This window comes from Oryctolagus cuniculus, chromosome X, assembly GCF_051225735.1.
Source record: "Oryctolagus cuniculus isolate XC-2025 breed Fujian yellow rabbit chromosome X, ASM5122573v1, whole genome shotgun sequence".
NCBI lineage: Eukaryota > Metazoa > Chordata > Mammalia > Lagomorpha > Leporidae > Oryctolagus > Oryctolagus cuniculus.
In genome coordinates, this window is record NC_142888.1 from 3,713,758 (window position 1) to 3,730,949 (window position 17,192).

At 46.3% G+C, this 17,192-nt stretch overlaps 2 protein-coding genes across 3 annotated transcripts in view; one reads left to right on the plus strand and one right to left on the minus strand.

The window, feature by feature from the left end:
* The window catches only part of RAI2 (retinoic acid induced 2), a 63,008-nt gene that overhangs the window by 17,450 nt on the left and 28,366 nt on the right, over positions 1–17,192 (minus strand). The gene's annotated exons all lie outside the window — the stretch shown is intronic.
* Positions 16,935–17,192, plus strand: part of LOC138847526 (uncharacterized) — a 44,512-nt gene continuing 44,254 nt past the window's right edge. The window contains exon 1 of the mRNA XM_089324669.1: positions 16,935–17,142. Coding sequence (XP_089180795.1) covers positions 16,935–17,142 — 208 coding nt within the window. The remainder of the gene's footprint in view (positions 17,143–17,192) is intronic.

Here is a 17,192-nt window from a genome sequence, read left to right on the forward strand (position 1 = left end):
GCCGGCTACCAAGTGTTAGACTATCAGTATCTGCGTGTGCGGCACAGCTCGCCGGAGACTTGTCCTGTGGCTGTCGCGCTGTGATCCTGAGCTCCGCGCGCAGGGGCCCTCCTTTTCCCCACGCTCACTCACTTGCCTGCCCCCTTGCCTTTCCTAGCTTCCCTCGCCGGGGCTTCGGCCTTCAGCTTGCCCTGCAGCAGTCCGCAGCCAGCCCTGAGGCTGGAAGGGCTCGGCCTCTGGGACAGAGACGAGGAGCGGCAGCCTCCTGTCCATAAAAATGGAACACCCACTTTCCCTCCCAGCGTCTGGGCACGCACTGACTGGCGTGCTCGAGAATTCCGAAAAATGTCTTTTAAAATAATAAAAAGAAGAAAACTAAGCAACCATGTGCCGTCCATTAGAATGACTAAAGTTTAAAAAGCCTAGAACACCAAAACCTAGTATTCTAGGGAGCAAAGGCAACACCTGTGCATGGTTGGTAAAACGGTGCTGCCACTTCGGAGAACTCTCTGGCAGCTTCTAATGAAGTTCATTAATTGCCAACCCAATGAGGGTACTTCAGAAACTTTTTGAGAAAAAATGGAATTACAGGATAAATTTATTTTGGTGCAAAATCCATGCATAACTTTTTTCATAGGACATATTTTTCATAAACTTTCAAAGCAATGTTATTTATTTGTGAGGCAGAGACAGAGAAACGGGGGGGGGGTCCCAGTCACTGTTTCATTCCCGAAACACCTTCAGTGGTCCCTAGTTGGGGCTGCAGCAGGAGCTGGGAACTCAGCCCAGGTCTCCCACGTGACTGGTAGGAATCCCAGCACGTGAGCCATCAGCGCTGCCTCTCAGCGTCTACGGTGGCAGGGAGCTGGAGTCAGGAGCAGAGCTGGGACTTGGATCAGGTGCTCTGATCTCAAGCAGCATCTTATCAACTAGGCGAAATGCCTCGTCCCCCATGAACATTTTGAAGACCTTTCATATGCTTAGTAACTCCATTCCTGGGTATCCTCCCAAGAGGAATTAAAGCTTATATTCGCCAAAAGACGTATGTTCATAGCAGTTTTTTTCATGAGAGCCATAAACTGAGAGTAACTCGGGTCAATGGGTAGAGTGTGCCACACACACCCACTAGGTACTAAAAACCACAAACTCCTGCCACATGCAGTGACAAGAGGTGCATCTCAAACACGGTTTGGGGGGAAAGAAGCCAGACCCAAAATGGTACGTACGACTATATTTCGTTGCTACAAAATAAAAAAAAATAGACAAAAAGATGTCCAGTGCTAGAAAGCAGAAAGCAGTTGTTTGGGGAGGAGGGGTGGGCATAGACTGTAAAGGTCATTACACAAGTGTGGACAATCACAGCTCAGTCTGCCGCCCACTCAGGAATCGTCTTCCCTGATAAGGGCCCCTTGATTTCATCAGAGCCTTTTAAGATGCAATCAAAGAGCTGCAGGACGGCAAGGCCCCCTCCGGGGTTCTGTGTGTGTGCACCCAGGGTTTCAGCCACTCCTGAGCCCAGCGTGGGGAAGGGAGATGGAGATGGAGCAGAGGCCTGCTGGCAGCTAGGGGACAAGGATCCCTCCCAGGTGCGAAAGAGGTAGCAGTGTTAGCCCCCAAACACAACTGCTCAATGACATAAAACAGAGGCCCCAAGGAGAGCTGGCCTGACAGTGTGGGATGGATTATCAGACATTGAGCCAAAAGTGCCTTCCAGGAAGTGCCGATATTTTTGTATTTGGGAAAAGAGAGGGAGTATTGGGGTGAGAAAGAGGCAAAATGCATTGGTCTTTAGGCAAAAACTGTCGCTCCACTGAGAGGGCCCTGTGGGAGGAACTTCAGAGTGCTGCCACCGAGACCTCCTGTAGGTCTCAGGGTCCCGGGTGCAGTGCCCAGCGAAGCCCTGACTGAGTGGAAAAGCAGAAGTTTCGTAAAGACAAAGGTGTCCTATTTTGCATGCTGGAGAGGAATCTTCTATTTTTCCCATAAGAGGTTGGCTGCAGTTACACACACTCACTGTGTTCAGCCCTCAAGTAGCCAATAGGAGCATCATGATCCCCGGGCACAGGCATAAGCCTGCGAGTCAGACCTGTGCACAACCTTGCTTCTGCCTTCTCAAGAACTGTGTGGCCTTGGGAAAGTGAGCTGCAGTGTCCTTGCCTGCGCGATGGGAAAACAATAGCCGCTGCCGGTGAAGCAGAGAACGCCTGATGCCTAGTGAATGCTTAACATAGGATCCTGTCTGGCTTCAAGGATCTTTCCGGATCATCTCTGCCAGCCTCTCAGCTGGAGAAGGAATCCCCTCCAGTCAAATTAACATTCTTTTTAAAATTTATGGGCCTCATGTGCATAGAATTTGCATAATCATAATCTTTGGTTCATGGCATTATTTCTATTGCAAGCCCATTTTTTGGTGTTATTTTAAAAATGGCTTGTTTTATTTTTAACAGGAAATGTAAAATGAGTGTCTGTGAAGCCACCCCTCAACTCAGCTATGGGACTCTGTCTCTGGACTTACTCTTCTCTTCCAGCAGGTCCTTCATCTATCCATGCACCAGCACCATGGTGGCCTACACTTCCTGATGGTGCCAAACCCCAAGAAGAGAGTCAACCAGAGCAAGCAGGGAGTAGGGAGTGAGGAGGGGACTGCTTCAGGGAGGCCGATCAGGGAAGGTCTCTCTGAGGTGGAGTCCTTTGAGCAAAGACCTAAAAGAAGAAAAGGAGACAGTACTGCATAACAGCATTCTGACCCTCCAAGAAGGGGTTAAGTGTGTGTGACTGTGAGTGTGAGTGTGTGGGGGGGGGGGGGTTGAGCAAATTCCAGAGGAATAGGAATGAAGGGCAGTGAGTAGGTCACATATGGCTTTCTCGTTTTCATTTTACAAAGACTATCAAGTCTAACCCATTTTATAGATGAGGAAACAATGGCTCAGAAAAGATGGCTTGCCAGGACATGTACCTAATTAGAACGCAAGGCTCTGTGTATCTTCCCAACACCTAATTAGAACGCAAGGCTCTGTGTATCTTCCCAACACCACTTGGCCCCTCTGGGCCCTCCAGTGATTGCAATTCCACAAACTTCCTCTGAGTGGCTTTCAGGTAATGAGGTGACAGTATGCTGCAATGGTGTTCTTCCAAGCAGAAGTTCTTTACCATGAGAAAGATGATCTGAAGCCAAATTAGAACTCTGACAGTCTTGAATGGCAAATTCCTTAGGGCCATGTCAAAATCCATGTGACCATCTGCAAATAATTTTTCTTATCATATGTGATATTTACCCTTGGGAGAAAAGTCAAAGATATGCAAGTGATATACTTTGAAATTTGAGTTGAGTGCTATGATCACATAAGCAAAGTAAAAATTGCCTTAATGTACAAATAACTGAGTAGATTAATAATTTGTATGTATTCTCATACAATCCCTTCAGTTCAATAAATGACAAGAATTCTTATTCCTAAGAAATATCACAGGTTTAAAGGTTCATCTACCCGCTTGCTTTTGAAACTGAGCTGCGTACAAGATAAAAACAGGAGAGAGACCCGTGACTAAAGACATTTGAGTAAGTCTGACCTGCATTCCCTATTAAACCTTCAGGGCAAATGGATTTCTCAAATCTGTTTTCTTCTCTGGCTGGCTAATCCCTTCCTTCCAGGAGGAGATTCTGGCCCCTCTGCTCTCCAACTCATCTACGGCAACAGACCCACGTGCTGTTTCCATCTTGCGTCCCTACACTGGGCTCCGATACAACTGCAGAAATTATGACTCAAGACATCACAATTACTGACTTCCGAGAGCCTCTGATTTCTCCCGGGAGAATAAGCAGATGAGAAGTGTTACGTATTTTCAAAGACAGACGAATTCAGGCTGACTCTGACTCACGCCCAGCCTTTTCTCCGCCCCTCACTTTTCTGAGGACAATTCCCAAAGTATGCCGATGTGAGAGTGCTAATGGCAGAGGGAACGGACACCCCTTGGCACAGGTGAGAACCATCTGCTTTTGGTTACTTAAGCTGTGTCTCCACGAGACTAAGACAACTCGGTCCAGTTGATGCAACAATGGTGGACTCCAACTGCTGGCCAATATGCTGTTGAATGATTCTCTTTCTAAGCTCTCTGTCCGAAGCCATTGTATCATTGTGAAAGCATAGGGACTCTGGCAGATCTTACCACCGTACACTCACTCAGCTCCCATAGTCTTCACTTGGGAAAAAAAAATACAAAGCAAAGTCGTAACAAATTCAAGACGAGTCCTTCTGACTTGTAAAGAAGAGGCCCTGCTTAATAAGGTGCAGATGCCCAACTCAGCCACAGAAAGGCTGTGTGAATATGAGCAAGTCCCTTGACCTCGCCCATGCCTCAGTGTCCACATCTGTAAAATGGTGTGTGTGTGTGTGTGTGTGAGAGAGAGAGAGAGAGAGAACAATATATATAGAGAGAATATATATATATATGTATGTGTGTGTGTATATATATATACACCATAGGGTTGTTAAGGGGGCATAAGTGAGTTAATATGTGAAAAATGTTCACAGTCATTCCTGGTGCATGGCAGGCACTCAGTAGGGGTCAGCTATTGCTATTATAATAAAAAAATAGGGAGCCAAAGGACCCTCACTGTGGAATGCTAAATAACTAAGGAGAGAATTATATTTGAAACGATAAATAATACATTGAAAAGAAGGTGATTTTTCTTCTCAGCAGTTTTTCCATGGCAATGGTTAGTCTATTCAAACATAAGCCTGGCATTGTGCTGGCCTCCCATGGTCCACGGTGGGCAACATGTGTGGGGGAATGGTAACTACCACCAAATCAAAGTGACAAGTTTAAGGTCAAGAGCAGGGGTGGTGGGTAGGGACCTGAAGAAGAGTTTTCATTGGGCCAGACTCCCCAGGAAAAAGAATGTGGATGGGCAATCAATTCTGGCTGTACCAGACATTCAATAGGGAGCTTCAAAAGATCTGAATACCCAGGCCACACCCCAGACCAATGAAATAAGAACATTTCCTGCTAGGGCCCAGACACCAGGATTTGTGAGAGCTCCCCCAGGTGATTTTGATGTGCAGCCAGGGGTGAGGTTGCCTACTCTTGAGTCTAGAGCCGCATTCCCTACCATATGGATGGGGAGCTTACTGTGGCTTGGTCTTCAGGATGTCCACACACAGGCTCAAGTCTCTTTTCAGAGACAAAGAGAAAACCCACCAAGCAGCAGCAAGAATTGATGAACATTTGTTTAGAGATCTACAGAGCCTGGAATACAGTCTTGGCGTTGAATCAATACATAAATGAATACATAACTGGATGACTGAGTGAATGAACAAATGTAACACCTTAGCAAATGTCTACTGATAAGGAAGCAAACTGGTTAAAAACTTTCTGGAGGGCCATTTAAAAGCATTCATACCTACTGACCCAGAAAATCTGCTTCTTGGAATCACCCCAAGGAAATACAGGCTCTGCCTGGCTTTTCTCCCAAGTGCCTGCAGTTCAGATTAAAGAAAGATCTGCAGGCTGCAGAACTAGAGAGTGGACACTCCAGGCTGACTATGATCTTGCAGCCCCACTTCTATGGGACAGTGAAAGGAGAGTGCTCTGAGAAAGACCCATTTTTCTCCTTCCATCAAGCTTTGGGATCCACATAGACTTTCACAGAACTGTGCAGACTCAAGAGTTCAGCAGCCTTAGCATAAGAGATAGAAGAAAGCTTACAGGAAGGTGTTGTCAATCAGTCATGGAAGCTGGGAGAAAATCACAGTAGGGCAGCGCCTGGTGTCTGATTTTGAGCCACAGCAGACCCCTAGAATGAGTCACTGGCAAAATATGTCCCTGTGTGTTTGATGGTGTGACACAAATCCTGCCAGCTGCTAAGAACAAATTTGTCAGCATTTTGAGGCTTTGTCCAACGCACTGAAGATGGGCATTTAACTTGGAGGAGTTAAAAACCCTCCTCTTCTCCAAATGATATGAATTCCCCTTGAAGTCCATCTTGAAGGCACCATCAGGCGGGGTGAGTCCAACTGTCAAGAACTGGGGCTCTTCGGGATGCGACCTCTGCCACACAGTAGGTGAGAGTGTGCAACAGTGTTGATATGAGAGGAACGGGAATGCTGGGACTGGAATCAAGGGGAACAAATGCTGCAAAGATGCCTTTCCACAGTCAAACTCCCCCATCTGAGGCTATTAAATGTGTTTGGATGAGTATGTACTGCTTGGTACTTAAGAGAAAATAGAATCATCTTTAAATTTAAAAACATTCCCTGGGTAAGACCACTTATAAGAAGTGTAGTCCAGAAAAAATATTATTCTTGTGTAACAAAATCAAAGCCATGGGGGGGAAATCAAAGAGAACAATCAGTCAGGAAAAATGTCTGGGTTCCAAAATGCTGCGGGAGACCGCATAAAAAGCACGGTAATATTTCAGCTTGTGCTAAACATACTTTTTTCGACAGTCACTTTTCACCAAGTGTAAGTTTATGTATGCTTCGTCAAATGCCTCTTTACGGATTTATTCTGAGGGATTTCCTGCCATTCTCAGGCTTAAAAGTTCAGGCAAGGTTAAGGGGCTGCATGGACTTTGGAAGTAGAAGACCACACGGAGGACAGCCATCTGAGTTGTGGTCCAGGTCACTCCTCTGTGTCCTGCCTGGCTTATTTTAAAGGGGCCTGGATAGTTCTCCTAAATAGTAGGCAGCCCCCAGCATCGGCTGACCATTCTGCAATGAAAAAGGGTCATGGATACTACAGGTGTCCAAGGGCTCTGTGTGTGTCAGGGGTGGGGACTGGTACTGTCATCACCAAAGGAGTGGGTAGCAGGCAAGTAATGATGTCTCAGATAAAAAGGATGACATCAACACCAGGACCATCACTGTGGTCATTACCGTGAGCCTTTTACTGGAGAGACTGAAACCAAATAATTCCCTGAAAATGGACCAAAGTAGTATCAAGAAATGTTATTGAACTATTGATCCCTTCAAATGCAAATACCTTTTCCTTGGTGAAATTATAAGTTCTGAAACCAAAAGGCAGGGAGAGCAGCTGCTCTCCACTTCTCCACTGAAATTGCTCTTGTTAAGGTCGCGTTGACCTCCACCCAGACAGATTTGCCAAGAGATTCACCTCACTCATCTCAGTGAAGTTCACCACAGTTGGCCACTCCCTCCTTTTTTAAAAAACATAAATCAGATGGTTTTACTCATCTGCATAAAACTCCCAAATGGCCTCATTGTTCTTTAAAATAAAGCCAAGTCCTACAAAGCAGTTTCTGATCTGGCCCCACTTTGAAACTTTCCAATCTCATCGCCTATCACATTCCTTCTCAATCAGAATGCTTCTTTTCCTAGAAGCTGCCAAGCTTTTTCCTGTCTCAGAGCCTTTACACTGGCAATTTCTTCAGTTTAGAATACCCTTCCATGGCTGCTTCCTTCTCAAGTTTTAAGTGTCAAGTCAAAACCCTCTCCTGTTTTGAGAAGATTCTATGACCATCAATAGTAGCCACCACCTCCATCTCATACCAATCTCTGTATGCCTTTCCTTCAGCACCTATCATATTCCCAATCATCCTTTTGCCCGCAATTTACTGTTTTTAGTTTGTCTCCTCCACCCTATCTGGAATGTAAGCTCCCAGGAGGCAAAAGACTTTGTCTGCCATGTTTACTGCTGCATCCCTGGTACCTAGCAAAACACCTGGCTCATAGAGGTTTTCAATATTTTTTAGAGGAAGACGAGGAAGGAAAGAGGGAGGCAGGACAATGTTCTTAATTCGTGGTAAACCATAAATTCCTCACAAAGGTGCCACTAAATATTGATACTAGGTTCCATTTATTTTGGTTATAGCTGAAGATACACAGAATTGAGTCTTTGTCACTTGGAATGTTGAGATGATGTAGGGTAAAGTAGCATCCAACTTCTTATGTGGAATAAGAAGCACCGCATGGAGGTGCTAAGCCAAATGGCCTATTCTTTGGGATCTAGGGGACTTGACAGAGACTATATAGAAAGCCTGGTCAGGACAGTTGGCTCTACTCCCACAGCACCCCCTAGTGCCGAAATGGAGAGAGTGAACCCTGCAGTTACCTTGAAGGCCACAGAATCACAGCTCAAGACCCTACAGAAGTTGCAACTGGCCATGGTCAGATTTTGAGCTCCTAGAAGGTAAGGGTGTTTAGCACCCAATAAATATTTATTGAATGGCTTTACTAAGAGCTTTTCATTCAGGTTATTTATGTTTTGTTTACAAAATACACAAATTGCTTATCATGCACCAGGTACTCTTCTCAATATTTACAAATACTCAATCCTCACAAGCAACCCTACAAGGGAGATGTTACTATTATCACTACTTCACAAACCAGTAAATTGAGGCCTGAAAACAATAGAGAACTTCCGGTTCTGTGGCAGAACCGGCACTTGAACTTGTAGCTATTGCTCCAGAGTCCCTGCTTGTAATCACTAGTCTCTAGGAAATGTTGGGGAGTTACCTCTTATGGGAACCTTGAGTGGTGACATCTCATACATTTTGGATTTTTAAGATTTATTTTTTATTTTAATGGCAGAGTGACACAGCAGGTTGGGGGCAGGGTTAAGGGAGGGAGGGAGGGAGATAGAGGGAAGGAGAGGGAGACAGAGAAAGAGACAAGAGAGACAAGAGAAAGAGAGAGAGAGAGAGGGAGAGAGAGAATCTTTCAGCCACTGGTTTACTCCCCAAACACTCACTACAGCCAGGACTATGCTGAACAGGCCAAGCAGAAACCAGGAGCTAAGAACTCTATGCAGGTCTCCCACATGGGTGGCCGGAACCCAGTTACTTGGGCCATCTTTTGCTGCTTTCCAGGTGCACTAGCAGGAAGCTATATAAGAGGCACAGAGTAGCCAGGACTCCAACCAACACTCCCAAGCAGCACTTAACCCACTGCACCACAACGCCCACCCCAGTTGTACACACTTTATACCCCACTTCCTAGTGCTAGCTCTGTTGGCTGAGTGCAGGTGGGGAGGCAAGAACTTTGGGCATCTTGCCATCATTTCCAACTCAGTGCTGCTACTCCTGCAGTAGATCTCCACTTTCTTTCCCGTGATTATTTATTTTGAGGAGAGAGAGAGAGAGAGAGAGAGAGAGAGAGAGAGAGAGAGAGAGAAACAACTTTCATATGCTGGTTCACTCCTGAAATGCAGGCATAGCAACACTAGGCTGGGCTGAGGTGGGGTGGGACCACAGCCAGGAGCTGAGAACTAAATCCACATCCCCCATGTGGATGGCAGGGACCCAATTACTTGAACCATCACCACTGCCTCCCAGAGTCTGCACTAAGAAGAAGTCAGAATCACAAGTGGAAGCCAGGAATTGAACCCAGGTACTCAGACGTAAGACACACACAGACTAACCACTAGGCTAAAAACCTGTCCCCTTCCCTTCCAGTTTCTACCAGTTCTAGGTCAATTTGGTTCAAGTCTGTTCCTAATGCCAAGGGAACATTAGGAACAGCATTATCTAGGAACATTTTTCATTGTCACAACGTGGGTGGAGATGCTGCTGGCACCTGGCAGGTGGGGGCCATGGAAGCCACTAAGCATCCTACAGCACAGCCCTCTGAAGCAAGGAGCAATTTGGCCCCAAATGTCAGTAGAGCTAAAGGTGAGTCACTCTGGTCTTGGTTCAGCAACTACCTTCCAGAAGTTTAATAGAAATGGTGGTAAGGCCATCAAGGGCAGATTCGTCTGCAAATTTGTGAGAACTGCCAGCTGGAACCCACTGTACCTCTACAAAATCCACAGGGATGAGCCACGGACCTTCCTGCCTCCTCCCTCTGTCTCCTGATTCCTGGAACTGTAGCAGCTCCCTCCTGCCGAGAAGCTGAGAGCCCACATGGCACACAGCAGAGGCTGCTAATACCCACTTCCTCTGGCAGCTTCTTAATGCTCTTGGCTTGGATTTTGGTATTCCTCGAGCCCTTTTTCTTAATTACATTCTAGAGATGAAGGGAAACCTATGTATAATTCAGGAATGAACAGTCCTGTCTTTGATTCCTCTCCAACATGCCAAATCCCAGTGGGACTGTGCTCTTCCTCCAAATAGATTAGCTGACGCTGGACCAGCTCTCCAAGCTTGGTCCCAGGCATAGCTCCCCAACCCCCAAATTTAGAATGATATTTATGGATGACAAAAAGAAAAACTTAAATTCAGGGTGGAAGAGAGTGGCAGAACTCGGTGGTGTGGCAAAACCTGAACACCTAGACCTGATCATTAGCTCTGTCCCCAAGCTCTCTGGCCTAGGATCATCCTGTGAAATGGGATTTGAGACACCCTAATAAAGATGCTGTGAGGCTCTGTTGGGGAGTTTGGGAAAGGACCTTACACTGCATGTGGATTAGAGCTGAGCCTTATCGAATTTTTGTTTACTCACTTGCTGTTCATCCTTTTACTCTCTCATCACCATTTATCCTTTTAACCATCTCAACACTCAGGGATCCAAAAGCTATTTATGCCTCTAGCTTACCAATCCAGGAACAGTCAGATGTCCTGAGCACTCAGTAGAATAAGAATGAGCAAAAATAAACCTAAAGAAGCACTGGGTGTGACTTGATTTGTAGTTATTTGAAGGAATCACAGTTGACCGGATTTTAAAATTGGGCTTCAATTAATGAATAAGTACACAACACAGAGTCAATGGCATAAGTTGAAATGCTAGTTCATGCCCATCTGTGTTGCAAAAAAAATATCTAGGATGGTGTGGACAAGATCCTGTCCAGATAAATGGACCAGAACAGCAGTTCTCAAACTGGGATAATGATCAAAATCACGTGAGAACACCCACAGATTCTCCATCTGACTCCCAAGAGCCTGACCCAATACATCTGATGGGCCCAGGAACATGCACCTCCAAAACTCCCCACATGGCTTTGAAGACTGGTTAGATTTAGGAACTTTTGGATGAGGTTTCTAAATTCTGCAAAGCAGTTTACCAAGTGCCAGGCACTAGCTCCCGATCCTCAAGTCTCTTCCCAAACCCTTAACCAAGCATTGTTCGAAACTATATTTGCTTTTACATCGAAGAACATTTTTAAATATGAGGTTTGTTTTCCTTCCAACAAGATGCTCTACATCACTACTACCAATTAGGTAAGTTCATTTAAAAGCTTGGAATCCATACTTGTAAATTTCCCCTTTTGCTCATCCAACTTTATGTCCAAACAGTGCAGCTGATGGCTGTACAGTTCCATTTATGAATTCCACTCTTGTGAATGTATTTCCAAAATTGTTTTAGAACCTCTTTGTCTGAGAAAGCCAGGACTGCTGGTTTTAATAAGGACATGGTTTAAACATAGTTATCCAGGTCACTGATATTTCATGGCTTCCCAGAATACAGACAGCACCCAGTACACAGAGAGTACTTCTCTTTTTAAAACAAAGAGCGCTGCCACCAGCTCCCTCCTTTCTTCTTTTTTGTTTTAAAGATTTATTTATTTGCTTGAAAGTCAGAGTCACACAGAAAGAGAAGGAGAGGCAGAGAGAGAGAGAGAGAGAGAGAGAGAGAGACGGAGAGGTCTTCCATCCACTGGTTCACTCCCAGTTGGCTACAATGGCTGGAGCTGTGCCGATCCGAAGCCAGGAGCCAGGAGCCTCCTCCGGGTCTCTCATGTGGGTTGCAGGGGCCCAAGGACTTGGGCCATCCTCCACTGCTATCCCATGCTATAGCAGAGAGCTGGATAAGAAGTGGAGCGGCTGGGACTTGAACCAAAGCCCATATGGGATGCTGGCACTGCAGGCGGCGGCTTTACCCGCTACACCACAACACCGGCCCTTCTTCTTGAAAAGGATTCCCTTGCTACTCTCCTCTTACACTATTTTTTTCTTCAGCAAGAGTAACTAGCTAAATAGAGTGAATTCTGAGGTTAGACCAAGTGAAAAGCAAGGCCTGTCTCTAGTTAAAATAGTTCTAACTCTCCAGCATCACAAAGTGGTGCACTAGTGTCTAGCAAAGTGGCTTGCTCCCAGCAGGTACTCAACTACTAACAGAATGAATCCTGGTATTTCACAGAGTTCTCAAACCCCATTTAAGACGATCCAAACAAAAGTTCTCTAAAAAAACTGCAACATTCCATAGTGTTCACATAGGAGAACATGTTCTATTACGTAACCAACAGAGTAAAGGGGACTTTATTTTTAGCTACTGGACTTCACAGGGAAGATCAGGGTCCTATTTAAACTATTCTTTCATCCATAACCTTCAAATGACACTCCTATGATTTGCTTTTCTAATTTGTATTTAAAAAAAAGACTCAGTTAAAGATGGCCTCGAGCAGATTTAAAACAATGCAACACAACAAGAGAAATAAACCAGATGGCAAAAAAACCATAAATCAGGCCAAGCCGAGCTGAGCAAGCTACAAAGGAAGGCATCATCCAACTGTGAGGGGAAGAGGCACTTGGTTCCTCCTGGTTAAGTTTCCATCACTGCTTCCTCGCAAAGGAAAACTCAGAAGTCACCCAGGGAAGGGTGCTGTTGTCCTTCCTTGGCCTGTCACAAGCTAGACTGCAAAGAGCTGCATGAGACTTGGGAAGCCCCAAAGGGCTGGAACTCAGAGCAGGCAAGTGGGGTGTGGCTTCTCGTGTGACAGAAAAGGAGAGAGTTTGGGAAGATTTCTGTTTGAATTGCATGATGTCCAAGGTAGGGAAAAAATAAAAATAAACGAACCCAATGACTCTGTGCTGTTTCTAACACATGATGAAAACAATGAAAACAACCCCTCTAGCAAAAGTGTCCATCTTCGTCTTTTCTAGACAGGAATCAAAGGCCACACCTTATTGAAACAGCATTAGCACCCTCTAGGCTGACGAAGAGAAAGAAACAGACTCTAAGATCCAAACTCATCTTGCTTGGCTGTGCTTCCAAGCCTGGACTAAATGTTTGGACCTTCTCATGGAGATTAGATTGACAGAAATATCAATAGATATCTATCAATCTGCATTGTGCTGGCCTTTTAGCTCTCACAAGAGCTGCCGTATATTCCTGGTGCATTCAAAAGGGATTTTAAAAACCAATAATAACGGGGCCTCTTAGGCAACAGTGTCTGAGCCTCAGACACTTAGAAGTACATGCTGTTCTGTTACAACACAACACACAGAAAACCTGGCTCTAACTTGTCCACACTGGAGCCCTGTTTACAAATGGCCTGTAGGACTAACCACAGGACAGCATCCTTGCCATTCTCCCAAATTTATCTCCATGATCTGGGATTATGTAAAAGGTTTGCCAGGGCATGCATGTCAGTCTGAAGTTATGGGCAAGGACTCCTGTTCACTACCCACTGAGGGCTTTGCACCACCCAGTGGGGGACTCTGAGGAGGAGAAATGTGGCAATGTGTTTGGAAATCCCAGCAGCACAAAGACATTATATCTACAGACCCAAATGTTTCTGCTTCCTTATCACTCTTGTCCCACCTTCCTTGTCGCTCAGCCATGGTGAGTACTTCCAAGTTTGCCTGTCAATCGCTTCCGAGCAGCCCGAGAACTTTGTGGATATGCTAAGGAGACAAAGGCCCTGTAGTGTATGGTCTTTCCCAGCTGCTTCCAGAGCCTCTGGTCTTTTCCCAATGAAGCCCCTATTGCCTTGTCATCCCTATTAAAGCCAGCATTGCACTGTGTTGTAGCCACTTCCTTAAATCTTGCCTGTCCTGCGGAAGTGTCTACAGCCTTGACCATTAGCGCTCTATCCCCTAGACCTTACAAGGTGCCAGTCTGTAACAGAAGTGCAGTAGTGTTAAGCAAATACATGGATAAGTGAGTAAAAGGGCTCCCTCTTCTACGGGGACCAACTGTCCCAGTCTGCCCAGGACTGGGGGCCTTCCCAGGCCCGAGTCCATCAGTGCTCACACCAAGACAATCCTGGGACAGTCAGCTGTTTCACTGGCCCAGCAGGCCCAGTCAGCAGATGCCCTTCTCCTTCCATTGCCACAGCACCAGATCCAGTGTACAGATGTGTCCCTCAGCTCCCAGGAGCTCTTGGCCCTGTCGCACCCATGTGTGCGCTGGAGGGAGGGGCAGCCTTCTGAGGTGGCATCCATTTGTGTCTGGTTTCTGCTCAATAACAAATGCCTGGTCACGCTGCCTGATCAGTTCTGAGAGACAGCATTGGTTCCTTTGTTTCCCAGATTCAGAAGAGGGGAAAGTGTGAGAATGATCAAGAAAGACATTCAAATTCCATCTGCTTCCCCCACTCTGCTCCAAGAGGGGCATGGTGTCAGATCCCTGTGCACTCAGGTGAGAGTCCCGTCTTCCCCTGTCTTGGCTGCCTGTAAAGCCACCAGGGCCCACCTGCCCATCTCATCTGTTTGCTTAGCTCACCTCTCTTGACCCCATCTCAGGATGAAAGGAAGTTAGGCACTGCTGAAACCCCTTCCCTCCCCACAATTCTGCTGCAGAACTGAGAAGAAAACACAGAACTGCCTTGAGTCTTGGGGGGAAGGTAACCTAAGACAATGCTGCCACACTAGATCCAGAAGGCATGCTCACGCAGCACTGAGTGGATTTTGTAGAAAATAGGGGCTCAAAGTGAAGGCCGTCACTACATAACCTAGAATTAACCTGAGCATCCACTGGTGACATATAAGCCATGGCCCTGTATAATGGACCATCACAAAGTAATATGAAGTGATGAATCGCTAACACACACAATGACACAGATGAGTCTCGAGTATGTTACACTGAGTGACAGAAACAGAGATGTCCATGCCCCGTGATACACTTTGTATGAAGTTCAAGTCCAGGCAACACTGATCTCTGCTATCAGAAGTCAGAGTAGTGGTTACCCTGAGGGCAGGAGAAGGGGGCTGTATCGATTAAGAAGTGAACTTTTTTTTTTTTAAGATTTATTTTATTGGGGCCAGCGCTGTGGCGCAGCAGGTTAACGTCCTGACCTGAAGCGCTGGCATCCCATATGGGCGCTGGTTCAAGATCCGGCTGCTCCACTTCCAATCCAGCTCTCTGCTATGGCCTGCGAGAGCAATGGAAGATGGCCCAAGTCCTTGGGCCGCTGCACCCACGTGGGAGACCTGAAGAAGTTCCTGGCTTCGGATCAGCGCAACTCCAGCTGTTGCGGCCAATTGGGGAGTGAACCATCGGATGGAAGACCTCTCTCTCTCTCTCTTTCTCTCTCTCTGTGTTTTTTTATTTATTAAAAAAATCTTTTTTATTTATTTATTTGAAAGGTAGAGTTACAAGGGGATAGGGAGGAAGAGATCTTCAATCCACTGATGGCTGAAACAGGCAAGGCTGAGCCAGACCTGGGCTAGGCCAAAGCCAGGAGCCAGGAGCCAGGAGTCAGGAGCCAGGAGCCAAGAGCTTCTTCTGGTCTCCCATGTGTGTACAGGGGCCCAAGCTGCTTTCCCAGGGGCGCATTAGCAGAGAGCTGGATCAGATGTGGAGCAGCTGGGATTTGAAGTCGTGCTCATAGGGCTTCATATGGAATACTGGCATCATAGGCAGTGGCTTTACCCTGCTATGCAACAGTGCCCAGCCCAGGAAACGAACTTTTTACAGGGACAAAAAGATGCCCAGTATCTTGATTGGAGTGGTAGTCATACGAATGTACACAGTGGCACAAATGTATTAACTGGTACACCTAGGATGAGCTCACTCGACTTTAGACCCCAATTTAAAAAGTAAAAAACAACAAAACTCCAGAAGCAAGGGAGGAGATACTTGCTTGAAGTCTGATGCAGCAAGTCATGTCATTTAACCCCAGGGAAAGCATTCTTCCCTCCTCCGTGAGCACATTCTTCTAGCTACCTGCTTTGGCTGTCAAATTAAATTAGATAAAACTGAGTGGGGTGCTTGTTCAAGCTCATTTGCTCCATGTATGCCCGACAAAGGCAACACTGTCAATCCCCATGACATTAGGGTTTGTCAAATGAAGGATCTGATGTGTGTGCTTTTTATTATTTTTTATATAAAAGACAGATTTCTGCATTTAGGACACTTTCAAATATCTTTCGAGCAGCTGTATCTCTCAGCCTATTAGTCAAGGACAGGCACCCAGCCAGCTGTTTGCTGGATTCCACTGCTCCATACATGATCATTTCAAAGGTCGTGTATATGTTAATTTACTACCTGGTTGTTATTGAAGAGGATTTTATTACATCATTTTATACTGATTTATTCTTTCTCCGCCTCTAGGAAATTCTGGATTCTAGAGCACCCAATGGCGGGGTAGCTCTGCATGAGTATGAGACTAAAGAAATCACTGTTGTCGTTTTTCAAACTGAACATGAACACACGCAAGCAATATGTTTTGGCCAGACACAAATATGATGGCCATTGTCTGGAGCTAGAAGAAAGAAGTGATTTAAACAAAATTGTTCATAATTTTACAAAAGAAGGAGGAGGGGGAGGGGGAGAGAGAGGTGTCTACAGCAAGACCTATCTAAAGAATTACATGACAGTAGCAATGCCCATATGAAGAGCTGGACAATGTCTAGGTCTTTACCGTTTGACTCAATTTCCTTTTGCTTGCTGGGGGCGACCTACAGGCCTATCTGATTATAAGACCTGCCGCTTCATTTTCTCTGGGTTCTGCGAGGCTGACAGTACACTTAAGCAGGAACAACATGGGAAGAGAATCAAGCTACCAGGAGGGGTAGGAGAGGCAAGACAGGGACTGTGGCTTCCAAGGCAGCACACAGGCGGGGAGAAGGGGGCGAGCACAGGGTCTCCTGGGGTAGAAGGAGCGGCAGCCCCGGTGTCTGTGGCAGCCCAGAGCAGAGGGGTGCAAGGAGAAAGGCTAATGGCAGAAAGCTGCAAAAAGGGGGCACCTGGAGACCGAGGCCCCGAGAAAAGACTTACTTGCTTTCAAATGGACGTCTCGGGGCCTCATCAACTTCTCCCCGGCCCCTGCATCCGGTGAGCCCTCCCCGACCCTTTTGGCGCCACTGTCGCTCTGCGTGGATGTCACGTTTGGGCGCCCCGGATGCTGCCATTCAGAAATCTATTTGCAACACAGCCAAGTCAGGAACTTCCGTGACCTACTTTTGCCAGACAGTGGCTGCTTCTAATTCTGCAATCAGTGAAACAGCAAAAACGATTACAAAACGCGTGCAGCCTTGTGCCGGTTCAGAGCAGGCGAAGACAGCCCTTGGGGAAAGGTTAATAGAAGGTAAGTTAAACAGCTGCTGTGCTTCTCAATCGGCCTCACAGGTGGTGAGA